Genomic DNA, 12976 nt, shown 5'->3' on the forward strand with positions numbered 1-12976 from the left:
GATTTGAAAACTGTTTCCAGAAATGTGCTTCACCAAGTAAAAGAGCGGCAAAAGGAATTTTCTGGTGCAGAAAATAAACATAACTCTTGTCCCTCTTTAGCTCATCTCTCCCTCTCAATTGCCTAAACCTATCATCAGCACTGTATCATTCAGACATCTCAAAATTGCACCCACACCCCTGGGACCCGTGGCCTGCCAGTGACCCTTGCCTAAACTTTGGCCGGCTCAACACTGACTTGTGCTCGGTTGGCTGCGGTAGAGAGACACGATGCTCTGAGGGTAGGCGACTGCACCAGCCAGGCACACAGGTGCTCAGTGTTTCATCACCCTCTGCCTCTGTCTAGGACTGTGATACTACCTCTCGGCTGACTCTAAACACCGGAATGTACAGGTGTTTAGAGTCAGCTGAGACTGACTCTCAACAGGGCACACACCCTGCGACAGGGCGACTCAAGCAGGATGTAAGTCAGGATGGGAGTAAAGGTGCATACCAAGTACTGTTGAGGTATTAATACAGATGAAAGCAGCACATAGCAGAGCCTAAATGAGATCTCACCTCATCCTTTGCTTATGCCACTATTTTAGCATTTATCACAGTGGCCTATCAGATGCCTGTCTCCCCACAGGAGCCATGTCTTAATCATCTTGGGATCCCCTGTCAACCTCACAGGTAGCAAATGCTCAGTAACTGCAATAGTCAATTCCCAACTGCACAGGCTAAAAGGGAGAGCAGCCACTCTGAATGAAATATGATAAATTCTGTTGGCATTAGCCACACTCTAAACCATTATTATATATATTTTCTCCTCCTACTCACTTCCACTCTTTCCTGGAGGTACCAAGAAAAAGACAAAGACCAAAAATAGAAAAGACAGATGCATGATTAAAAAAAAAAAAAAAATCCAACAAGTGGAAATATTCACTCCCATTAGGCTGAAAAACCTAAAACAACGCTACAAACACCCTCAGCTAGTGGTTTTTTAATCCTCTTAACCTACCAAATTGAAACACTTTGTGCCCTTTTAAATTCATGGCCCAAGACATGCACCACCACCACCCCAACCTGTAGGGTCCCATAGAATTTCACCCAAGAACAATGACAGCCCAAAGTCTCACCATGTACAACAAAAAATCAGCAATAAAGTTTGTTCTCTCCTTAAATCACAAGGGCACACATTTAAAAAGAACCCAGAAAAAAATTTAGTAGATCTGCTACACCTGAGAGAAGGTACCTCTCAGGTCAATAAGAAGAGGACCAAGTAGAGCCAGAAATATCCAATCTTGGTTAAGATGTTATTGGTGCTAACCCTTTGGTGTTTAAGTAGACACCATGAAGCTCTACTAGTTGCTTTAATCATTTGAACATAACAATCTAATTACACAAAAATGCACAGATGTTTTCACTCAGATTCTTTATTTCCTAAATGCACTATAGCATATAATTTCTACAATTCCTCTTAGACAAGCCTTCAGAAGATAAATTCCTTCTAGTGAAGTGTTTGACATTTTGACCATCTTTAACCCTAAATCAGATGGGCACAAAATTGTTTCTATATTACTTTTGAAAAACACATAAAGCCTTAATCTTTTAATTAAATCAAGGGTTTATTTCTCCTTAATTTCACAGCTATCACTTCCACAGAATTCTACTCCCCTTTGAACCCAGTGTTTTAAAAATTCTTAAAATTCTTAACCCAAGTGAAAGGGTTTATTGGGACAAAGGCAAAGCACACATATAGAAGCAGGGACTGCTTAGCTCGGTTGATTTGTTACTCACTTCTAACAAAAATTAAGTGAGTTTCTTTACTACAGGACTTTTCTGAGCCTTTGTTACTATACATTATTAGTCTCAAAAAGGAATGTGTAGCATGTGGTGATTCCCAAGCTTATTTCACAGGGGAGTTGTGTTTTGTTTTGTTTTTTTTCACGGTACACGGGCCTCTCACTGTTGTGGCCTCTCCCGTTGCGGAGCACAGGCTCCGGACGCGCAGGCTCAGCGGCCATGGCTCACGGGCCCAGCCGCTCCGCGGCATGTGGGATCCTCCCGGACCGGGGCATGAACCCGTGTCCCCTGCATCGGCAGGAGGACTCCCAACCACTGCGCCACCAGGGAAGCCTGGTAGTTATTTTTTTATTTCATGCATTACTAATTAGTTTTTAGCATGAAAGAATATTTTGAGGAACATACTTTGAGAACCACAAGTTAGAATAAGGTGCTAATGAAACCTCAAACATAGGTTTAACTTAACCCCAGGTAGTCCGATTAGCCTTTTTTTTCTTAAGACCATTAACTACCATGGGCAACCACCTTTAAATGCATACCTTTAGAAACACCCTATAAGAACACATAGATGAACCAGCACATATTACATCTTTATAGTAAAAACTCATCCAAAACTCAGCAGGCTGCTATTTTGCATAAAGGACAGAATTATGAACAATCCAAGGCCCATAAAATGTACTACTCTATGCATATTTGAAGTTCAAGTTGGGTAGATTACATCTACCCAATTTGGATACTTTAACCGTTAAAATGAAAAGGAAGACTTACCAACAGAAGCTGAGTTTTTAAGAACTGTTTCCTTTGAGACTCCTTTTTCAATTCGTAACGTGGCCCACTGTTCAAAAAACAACAAGTATTAATGTAAACCGTGTCACAGACACAATGCAAGATATTTAAACCATGCTTATATAGACATGAAATTAATCATTAAGTCCTGGTACTATGTGAATTGAAGAGATACCCCACTAAATCTCTGATATAATAGTATTCCAAATCCCAGGTACACTCTTATATTAGTTACTGGTAATGCCCAAATAAAAGGAGGAAAAGATCATGTTTACCCTATTAAAAAACCCTCACACAGACCGGGTACCCCAATAAATTACTCCTTGGAAAGGTCAGAAAGCATGAAGGGCAGGAGCACAGACTATGGCATCAAGTCTGTCTGGGTTTAAAATTACTTAATCCCTCTCAGCCTCAGTTTCCTCATCTGTAAAATGAGGATAATAGTTCCTATTCCATAGGGTTGCTACGAAGATTAAATGAGATTAACACATGTAAAGACATAAACACAGGGCACAAAGAATATTATTTTCATAAGAAATTAGGCATTCAAGTATGAGACACACTCAAAGATGCCTAATTGCCTGTATCAGACAAAAGCTTTCAAAAGGAGCAGTGTGAGACTTGGAAAGCTGGAAAGGAATCCATGAAACCACTAACTAAAAAGACATCTGCCAGGAGATTGGGATTGACATATACACACTACTATATATAAAATAGATAACTAATAAGGACCTACGTATAGTACAGGGAACTCTACTCAACACTCTGTAATGGCCTATGTGGGAAAAAAATCTAAACAAGAGTGGATATATATATATATATATATATATATATATATATATATATATATTACTGATTCACCTTGCTGTACAGCAGAAAGTAACACAATATTGTAAATCAACCATACTCCAATAAAAGTTTTAAAAACAAACAAACAAAAAGTTAAAAAGACACCTGGGGGCTTCCCTGGTGGCACAGTTGAGAATCCGCCTGACAATGCAGGGGACACGGGTTCGAGCCCTGGTCCGGGAAGATCACACATGCCGTGGAGCAACTAAGCCCGAGCGCCACAACTACTGAGCCTGTGCTCTAGAGCCCCCGGGGCCACAACTACTGAGCCCACGTGCTGCAACTACTGAAGCCTGCACGCCTAGAGCCTGTACTCCGCAACAAAAGAAGCCACCACAACGAGAAGCCTGCACACCGCAACGAAGGGTAACCCCCACTCGCCTCAACTAGAGAAAGCCCGCACACATCAACGAAGACCCAACGCAGCCAAAAATAAATAAATAAATAACCTAATTTAAAATATATATATATTATCTAGATGACTACAATTCCAGAAGCTAACAATGTCTAAATTGACTTGATTTGGGGAGGTGGGAGAAGAGGAAAACAAGAGGTAAAAGGCACTATAATAATTATAATTATGACTTAGGCACTCTTGAAGGGGCAAAAAGACAGAATTTATTAAATATGTCAAGGCAAAAACCTCAGTTGTTGCTGGGCTTGAAGGGTAAAGAGGTAAACATTTTTTCTCAAATAAGTAAGAAAATAAGTAGTAGAGAATAAATAACCTAAAACATGTACACGAAGGTCAAGGAGCAAAGCATGATCTGACTACGTCAGGACCCCTGCACAATATCCCAAAGAACAAAGTAGGAACATGCCATGGGTGCTTAGAAGACAGCCTATGAATAGAGGCCTAATCTTCCCAGCTTCAAGTGGCAAGTGACAAATGATAATAGGCTCAGAGTCTTAATCTGGTTGCGTCCTTTTCTCTTCCTTGCTGATCTAGGCAGGAATTCGCAAACTCCGGACTTTACCTCCCATCTCTTCTCAATAGAGGTAAAGGTTTATTTACACAGTTTTTCACTTTAAAGCCTTGTTACCTATTATCAGTTGTAAGGAGACCTAAGACATGATTAAAATAAAACTTTGTCAACAATCCATCATCCTTATCCTGGAGCTCACTTTTTTCATTGTGGGCATGTGATTTTATATTTTATATAAATGGTAATTACCTTAGACTAGAACAATGAGTCTGTGCTTATAAGGTGGAAAACATTGGTATCCTGTGGCTATTATGGGCTGAATTGTGTCCCACACAAAGTGCCCCCAAAATTCATGTGTTGAAGCCCTAACGCCCAGTGCCTCAAAATGTGACTATATTTGGAAACTGGGCCTTTAAAGAGGTGACTAAGTTAAAATGAGGCCCTTAGGGTGAGGCCCTAATCCCGTATGACTGGTGTCCTTATAACAAGAGGAAGAGAACCAGGGGCATGTACAGAGAAGACAGACCATGTGAGGTCACAGCAAGACAGTACCATCTAAAGCTAAGGAGAGAGCCCTCAGAAGAAACCAAAGCTGCTGACACCTTAATTTTGGACTTCTATCCTCCAACACTGTGAGAAAATAAATTTCCATGGTTTAAGCCACCCAGTCTATGGGACTTTGTTATAGCAGCAAACTAATATGGAGACATTCCTCCAATAACACGATGTGCTCCAAAGAGTTCCCTGTGCCATCATCAGAAGTTTCAGAAGACAGACCCTCTCCTGAAATGCTAACTCTGAGGTCTATCCTCCAAAATGTAGTTACAATGTTCAAGATTAGCAAGTTTTAAGGTTGGAGGAGAAGTCACTTAATGCCAAAGGGAATTTGTACTGGAAAACAGTTTTCTTCTTTGGGCTAACTCTCCAGTGAAAATGACCAAGTGCCTATGCTCTGCAGCTGGACAGACAGAAGTACACGTGAACTGCAGCTCTGCCACTTCCTTGCTGTAATCATCTCAGACAAGACTTTAACCTCCTGGGGTCTAAGTTTCATCATCTCTGAACAATACCAGGGTTGTTGTAAAGATTAAAGGAGATAATCTATCCAATGACCATCACACAATCGGCCACAAGGTAGAAAAACGTTGGCTTTCTCCTCCCTCCCTACATCTATATAGGTGCCAAAATGATCAGTTTTTTTTCCAGACCATCAGGGCATCTCCCAATAAATAGCTATTTCTCTTTCACCACGCCAGCTTCTCTAGCTGATCAGGTAAGCCCAAATACAGAGGAAGAATATCTCTTTAGAGGTTCTACATCTCTTGAGGTATCTCAGGACACATCTACCTCAAGGCACCAGGAAAGATGCAGCTCTGTCTGCAAAGGGCCCTGAAGATAGAAGCTTCGAACAGTCCTGGCTACCACTCCCCATCTCACTACCCCTACCAAGAAAGGTGACAACTTTCAATCAGGTTTTCACCCCCACTTAATTTCAAAATCCTCTTGGAAGAAAATAAGTAGCTGTCCACAATTCACCAAAATAAAGGGTTAAGTATAATTTTTAAAGCTTAGGCCAAAAGCTTGCAAAAACGAGACACTGTCACCTAGACAATTCAACTTTCAGTTTTCACACTAAAAAGACATTTAAGAATTGACTAACTAGAGGGAAAGAAAAAAGGAAAAATGTATAAAGTTATATAAAAATTCAAAATATTAGGCTTACTCAAATAATAGCTGGCCATCATCTGTAGCAAAATAAAAGTCTCTCAGCAGAGTCTGTCATCTTAGCAGAGTAGGACTCAGGCTCTAGATTCAGATTAAAATCCTGATTCTACCACTGACAGCTGTATGCCACTGTCCAGACAAACCACCTCTCTGAACCTCCATTCTCCAGTCTATCAATGGGAATAATAACAGACCCTAACCCAGAGAGGTGCTGTAGAATTAAGTTATCTGAAAAGCATATTGCTTTGGTAGCTTTTCTTTATTATTACTTTCTGTCATAAACAGTCATGGCCTTCTAGCAGATTTATTATATTTCCAACACCAGGGATAATACCTGAGTGTTATAATAAGAGGTGTTTATCATCTGAAAATTATTAACCTGCCTTTTTATTTTATTTTATTTTTTACATCTTTATTGGAGTATAATTGCTTTACAATGGTGTGTTAGTTTCTGCTTTATAACAAAGTGAATCAGTTATACATATACATATGTTCCCATATGTCTTCCTTCTTGCGTCTCCCTCCCTCCCACCCTCCCTATCCCACCCCTCTAGGTGGATTGACCTGCCTTTTTAAAATGACGGAAAACTAATTGGTGGATGGAGGAAATGGTAAGGGAAAGGATAATAACTAAAATAAAAGGCAGGAGTAGGTTGTTCTGAGTATGTATGTGTGCTGACCCATCAAAGACCTGAAGGTAGGTTAAATCTTAGCCACACAGGAGCAAAAAAACCCCAAAAAAAACACAACCAAAGAGTGTTCCAATTCAAACTCCACTAAGATTTGAGCACCTACTATGTATCAAGTGCTTTTATTCACCTCTCTTCATTTAATCTGCACAATAACTCTGTGAGGCGTATTCCTGTATACACATGTAGAAACTAAGGTGGAGATGTTGAGTGATCTGCCCAAGGTTACAATGCCAGAAATTTGGAGTAAGTTGTTCATGCATCCAACTTATTCCTCAAAAGTTGAGGGAAAAAGCAGTCCATTAACATTTATCTTCTCTGTCTACTGTTTGTATTATCTGGTTAGATTAGATAATTTACATATCATTCCCCTGCCTTCTTCTTCTCCATCAATCCTATATTCTCTTCCCATTCTTTATTTCCCTCTAACCATGAACCTTAGGCCAATGAATGGCAATTCTTAGGTCAATGAATAGGAAGCATCATTAACCTTGCAGGGTTGAGAACAGCATATTTCAACCTTTAATCCATGCTCCTGTTTGATAAACATAAAAAATTCACACACACTATCCCAGAGATTCAGATATATACACCCCACCATGCAGATGGACTACCCTCTACAAATCCTCTCAGCCAAAAGTTTTACTTTTCATGGTTTGCATTCCTAAAACAATTTTCCCCAATATACTGCTACCATATTGGCATATATACTCCTAAGAAATTGTTATATACCCCTTGAAAATCACTGGTTTAGAGAATCACTACACTTACTCTAGGCTAAGAATTCAAGCCTTACCCTCAAGCAGCTTGCCATATCAGGGACTTATGAACACATCTAGAGATATTCAGCAATGCAGAAGGCAGCATTCAGTAGGTACTCACTAAATAATTATTACCTGAACTGATGAGCTAAGAAGGGGCCCAAGAAGAGCATATAGCTGGCTGAGTTACTTGACAATTAGCAATTACCACAGTCAGCTATTTTGAAGGTACCCCACACACATTGCAACTTCCAGAATGAGTTTATGGTCACAAAAAAGCTACCCATTGTCAAGAAAACTTATCAAAGTAAACACATCATGTACCAAACTAAATGACCTTTTAAAATGGTGTGTAAATTGTAACCAAGGAAACCTGTGAAATAGCTAATTCCAATCAAAGAGCCCAAAGAATATTCTTGGGACTGGAATGCAAAAGAAAGAAAGAAGCAAATCAGTTGAGAACATGCTAAAGAATAATGAGTAACAGAAGGGCTGGGCCTTGAATGCACTCTACAAAAAGGCAGGGTATGTTTCCAGATCTAAAGATGTTCTAATATTAAACAACCAGCACAATTTTTAAGAGAATTATCCCCATAGTTGGCAAAAAAAAGCAATCCACTGTACCAACCTTGGCCTAACAGAAATGTCTCTGAGACGTCTAACGCTGTTCTGGTTAGAGGATGGAAAGCCCTGAGTCGCCATCTCCCTCTCCTGGGCCTAAAGCAGATATCGCTATGGGATCATAGCTCTTTCCTGAGGGGCCCAGCTGCTTCCAAACACAGGCACTCCAGGCAGCTGCCACCAAGTCAGAGTTGGCTCACAAAATGAATCCCCATTCTAACTGCATATATGCCAAGCATCTCTCTGACCTAATAAGTTTGGTCTGAGCTAAGAGGATGGTTCCTTATGCTGCCATCTACCTGGTTTCCAAGCTAGGTGGTGTATCTCCCACTATAATTAGAAAACTAGCATTCTTGAGAGTTAGATTAACAAGGAGTGCATCTCTAAGTCTCTTCAAGTCTAGATGGACAAAAATTAAAACTTGAGGCCCTGCCACACTGAAGCCAGACCCTGACTGGAGACATCCCTTCAAAGTATAATAGTTATTTGCCAGGCTAACAGCAACTAGCAGGCCTCTCTCCTTGACATCTCTTTAGCTGTATCCTGACTTACTCAAGCAAGCATATAGGAGTCAGCACCTGGAAGACAGGGTGTGCAACTTACTTTACTCCATCCTCACTTGGGGTATCAATTCCAAAAGACGTTGCTACATGGGAGAACAGTTCAATCATTTCAGTTCTGAGAAAGAGTGAACACCAGCTGAAGAGGATCAACTGCTACGGGGAGAGTATTCTGAAGATCTAACAGTAAGAGGCAGCTAAGAAATTCACAGTAGAGTGTGACTAAGTTCAGAGTGTGACATCAACAAGATAAGTTCAAGACTGTGAAATGTCTCCCAAGTAGAAACAACAGAACTTTTAAAACATGAGGGCTGAGGATGAAGAATCAAATACAACTTCAAAGACTAGACAGAAAAATAGCCACAAAGAGAAGTACAACAAAAATGAGGGGTAAAACAGGAGATAAGCAGGTAGAATAGATTTGCAGGAGATTAGCTGGTGGGAGATCTGCTGGTAATCTCCAGGTAAAAGATAAAAGATTAGAGATGTACATCTGGGAGCCACCCTCCTGCCTGAGGGAAAAGAGCAAATAAAGCCACGCCTGGGGGCAGACATAGAATAAGGGCAGAAAAATGCGAACCAGTATTAGAAGGTACTTTAGTAGCTACAGAAACAAGGATGCTAGAATCTAAGTAATAATATTATTACTTTATTATTACTTTTTTTTTTTTTTTTTTTTGCGGTACGCAAGCCTCTCACTGTTGTGGCCTCTCCCGTTGCGGAGCACAGGCTCCGGACGCACAGACTCAGCGGCCATGGCTCACAGACCCAGCCGCTCTGCAGCACGTGGGATCTTCCCGGACCGGGGCACGAACCCGTGTCCCTTGCATCGGCAGGAGGACTCTCAACCACTGCGCCACCAGGGAAGCCCAATTATTACTTTAATAATAAGAATAATATTATTCTTTTAATAGCAGCAAACACATACAGATACCATTCTAGGATGCCTGACATATTTTAACTCACTTAAACAACCCTATGGAAATAGTTGTTATTGTTACTCCTATTTTATAGATGAGGCAAATGAAGCACAAGAAGTAGGTGACTTCCCTGTGGTCATATACTGAGAAGCAGAGCTGGGATTTTGGTACCAAATCAAAGCAAATCTGCACCCAAAGTCTACACTATTAACCAACAGCTGCAGGCCCTCTCCTCAATTAAGACTCCTGTCTCCACCACTTAATTCAAGCAAACCACTGAACTTCTCAGAGTCTCAGTTTCCTCACCTGTAAAAGGGGGAATAACACTTGCTCTCCCTACCTTCCAAGGCTTTGGGGAGCATCTGATGAGAGGATCAACAAGGGATCTGTGATTTAATAAAGCCCTGTATTAAGGGTAAGCTGTAGTTGTTCCCCATCAGGCCCACTTAGAGTCGAGGTCAACGAATATAGATTTTCACTGACATTTCAAGCGCCATTGGTTAGATTAAATTTCCATGACTCTGTTAAAATATAATCAGATTTCTTTCTACCATCCAGCAATTGGTTTCTTATATTGAGCATACACTAGAACATGATGCCTTTCTGGACAGGATGCCTTAGTCCACGAAAGGACCTCTGCAACCTGGGGCTGTAAAACCTAAGGACACTGAGGTGACAGCTGCCCCGCAGAAAGGATATAAAGAAATTCGGTGATAGAAAAGGCGGTTGCATTGATATTCTAATCAGTAAAAATCATAATAACAACAGCAGGGGGTGGAGGTAGTTCTGCCTTCAACCACAGCAACAACAGGGTGGTCCAGTGGTTTTAGTCCGAATCCCTCCAGCTCTACGGGAGAGGAGGGATGCAGCCGCGGATAAACTAAAACGCACACCCCTCCAGACCACTGACTTTCCTCAATGGTCCCCTCGCGTCTACTCGGCTTTCAGCTCTACCCTCGTTTCGCATCGCCCCAGGATCTCCCTAAAGCCCTCGGAGGAGGGGCCGCGGCATGCCCCCATGCACTCACCTCTAAAGTTTTCACCAGGATCTTCATGTAGAGCTCGGAGATGCCCAAAGACACTCCAAAGGCCGAAGGCAGGAGTATGAAGCCGAGCACCAGAGTCAGCCAGGTGTAAACGATCTTCCCGGCCAGATCCGCGCCATCCATGGCTCGGCGCACCCAGAAGGGGTCCACGGAGGAGGTCCGAGCGCGACAGCTGTCCCTGTCCCCAGCTAGTCGGTTGGCAGCTCCGGGAGCAGAGGTGCGGGGCCCGGCTCCCCGGAGTCAGAGCCGCCGCCGCCTGGCACTCACCTCTGCAGTGAAAACAAGAGAGGACGGGAAAAACTTTCAGAAGGACAGCAATTTCCCTCCTCTTCGGGCTCCACCTCGCCGCGGCCGGCTGACTCTTTCTCGGTTGGAGGCCCAGGCCCCCTGCTGCCGCTTGCGCAGACCTGGTAGCGCCGGCCGGGCGACCAGGGCTGGGGGTGAGCGTGGAGACACGCGAGCGCAGCGGGGAACGTGTCCCACCCTGTGCCTGATTTCAGTTGGGTGGTGATTGGGGCAACTCAGCGTTGACTCACGGAGGCCCTCACGGAACGAGGATCCCTGCGGCGCCGTGCACCACCGCACACCAGCCGCTGGCGGAACTGACGCCTGGTCCAGGACTGAGCTGCTGGTGGGCTGGCTCGGACGCCCAGCGCCCAATTTCTGTACCCTGCCCTTGCCCCACCTCCTCCGCCACCCAACGGGGAGCTTCTAGTAGGGATCTGCACGGAAAGCGCCGCAGCCTCCCGGGCGGCCTCGTCTTCCCCGCGCCCCGCCTCGCCAGCACTCCCAGCGGAGATCCTTCAGGGAACAGAGTTTTCATCTGCAACACGTTAGCATTTTCTCACCCCCAGAATGAACTACTGACGTGTCCGGAACGCTTGAGAAGGTCCTGCTTGTGTGTGTATAAAACGACCTCTCGGCAGGGCTGTCAAGGAGAGGGAAATGCCCGCGGCGCTGTTGAGCTGCGGCTTCCTCCGCTTCCAGGTCTCCCACTCCCTCTTCTCCCTCCTCCTTCCCCTCCCTACTCTACGGAGCTGCCGGGCGAGATCTTGCTCTTCCTGAAAGTGGAAAGTTCTCTCCACGAGTCGCCTTACCGGCTCATCCGCCGTTTCTCTTGGCACAGAAATCCTTCCGCCGAGGGTCGCTCTCTTCCTGGGGCAAGATTCCAACCACAGCTTCCCTTACCTTTCACCCAACACTATTCTCACAGAAGCCACAGAAAAACGCCAGGCCTCCGCAAAGCTTCATCCAGCTGACGCGCGCTTCCAGGGAATTCAGGGCCCGCATCGCTGCCTCGTTAGCCCTTCTTAGAACAGTAAAGGGCAAAAAGCTTGTACGGGTATTTACTTCACTGCGGTTCATGCCTCTTAGAAACCTGATCTGTTTTTAAGAGTAAGCGTAAGAAGGGATGTTGAGACTGTAGTAGATAAGAAAATCAGGCTCCCAGCGTTTCCAGATCGTCACTGAATGGGACCAAAATCTTGTACAGGTCTCTTTCGGGTGTAATTTCAAGCTAGAAAAACTGGGACGGCAAGCAAACTGAATTCAAAGAGTGTTGACAACAAATACTGCGAGAGAGGCTGACCCGGCCCAGGGTGTGGAGGAAATGGAGAGCGGAAGAGAGGAGAACCCCCTGCAAAGAATGTAAATGTTTGGCTTCTGCACCTCCTGCCAGGCAGGTATCACAACTCCTTACCCCACTAGGAAGGGAAAAAAAAACGTAACTTGGTCCTAAAAACCAAAGCTGAGAATGAAGAAGTTTCAGGCGCTTGGCTTCTCAAAATTAAACCTCTTTATAGTCTGCCATTTTACGAAAACAAACAACAACAAAAAGAAAACCACACATGCCAAAATTCGTCCAAAGTCTTTGCTGGAAACAAACACATATTTAGCACAAAACCTCCAAGATTATATTGACTCATTTAACACCATACATTCAGGTAAAGCTCTTACCATCCTTTTATTTCCTCAAAGAAAGATGACTAAGGAATGCTGAATGATTGTACCAAAGTTTACCCAACAAGTCTCAGTGCAGGTAATTTCGTTTAAGGATGGCCTTTTTCTGCCCATCCAGACAGAGGAGCTGAGTGCCCACGATCTCCAATGATTTCTTGTTGCTCACAACCAAATTTCATGAACGAGGTTTGCTTCTTTGGTTTTGGTTTTGGTTTATTCTTTATGTAAGAATTATTGTCCCATAAGGGACTTCCCTGGTGGCACAGTGGTTAAGAATCCGCCTGCCAATGCAGGGGACACGGGTTCGAGCCCTGGTCCGGGAAGATCCCACATGCTGCGAAGCAACTAAGC

The 12976-nt window shown here is 43.4% G+C and overlaps 1 protein-coding gene across 5 annotated transcripts in view; it reads right to left on the reverse strand.

Moving 5' to 3' along the window:
• GPAT3 (glycerol-3-phosphate acyltransferase 3) overlaps positions 1-11704 on the reverse strand; it is a 65264-nt gene extending 53560 nt beyond the window's left edge. The window contains exons 1-3 of one of the 5 annotated variants that reach the window (XM_082606053.1): positions 11535-11704; positions 10649-10935; positions 2552-2618 (exon numbers count right to left, since the gene is read on the reverse strand). In XM_082606053.1, coding sequence (XP_082462179.1) covers positions 2552-2618; positions 10649-10789 — 208 coding nt within the window. In that variant the 5' untranslated portion in view covers positions 10790-10935; positions 11535-11704. The other 4 variants (XM_082606050.1, XM_082606051.1, XM_082606052.1 and 1 more) reach the window with 4 other exon arrangements.
• Between the last annotated feature and the right edge of the window lie 1272 nt (positions 11705-12976).

Source organism: Mesoplodon mirus (assembly GCF_964341445.2).
Source record: "Mesoplodon mirus genome assembly, chromosome: 2".
Lineage (NCBI taxonomy): Eukaryota > Metazoa > Chordata > Mammalia > Artiodactyla > Ziphiidae > Mesoplodon > Mesoplodon mirus.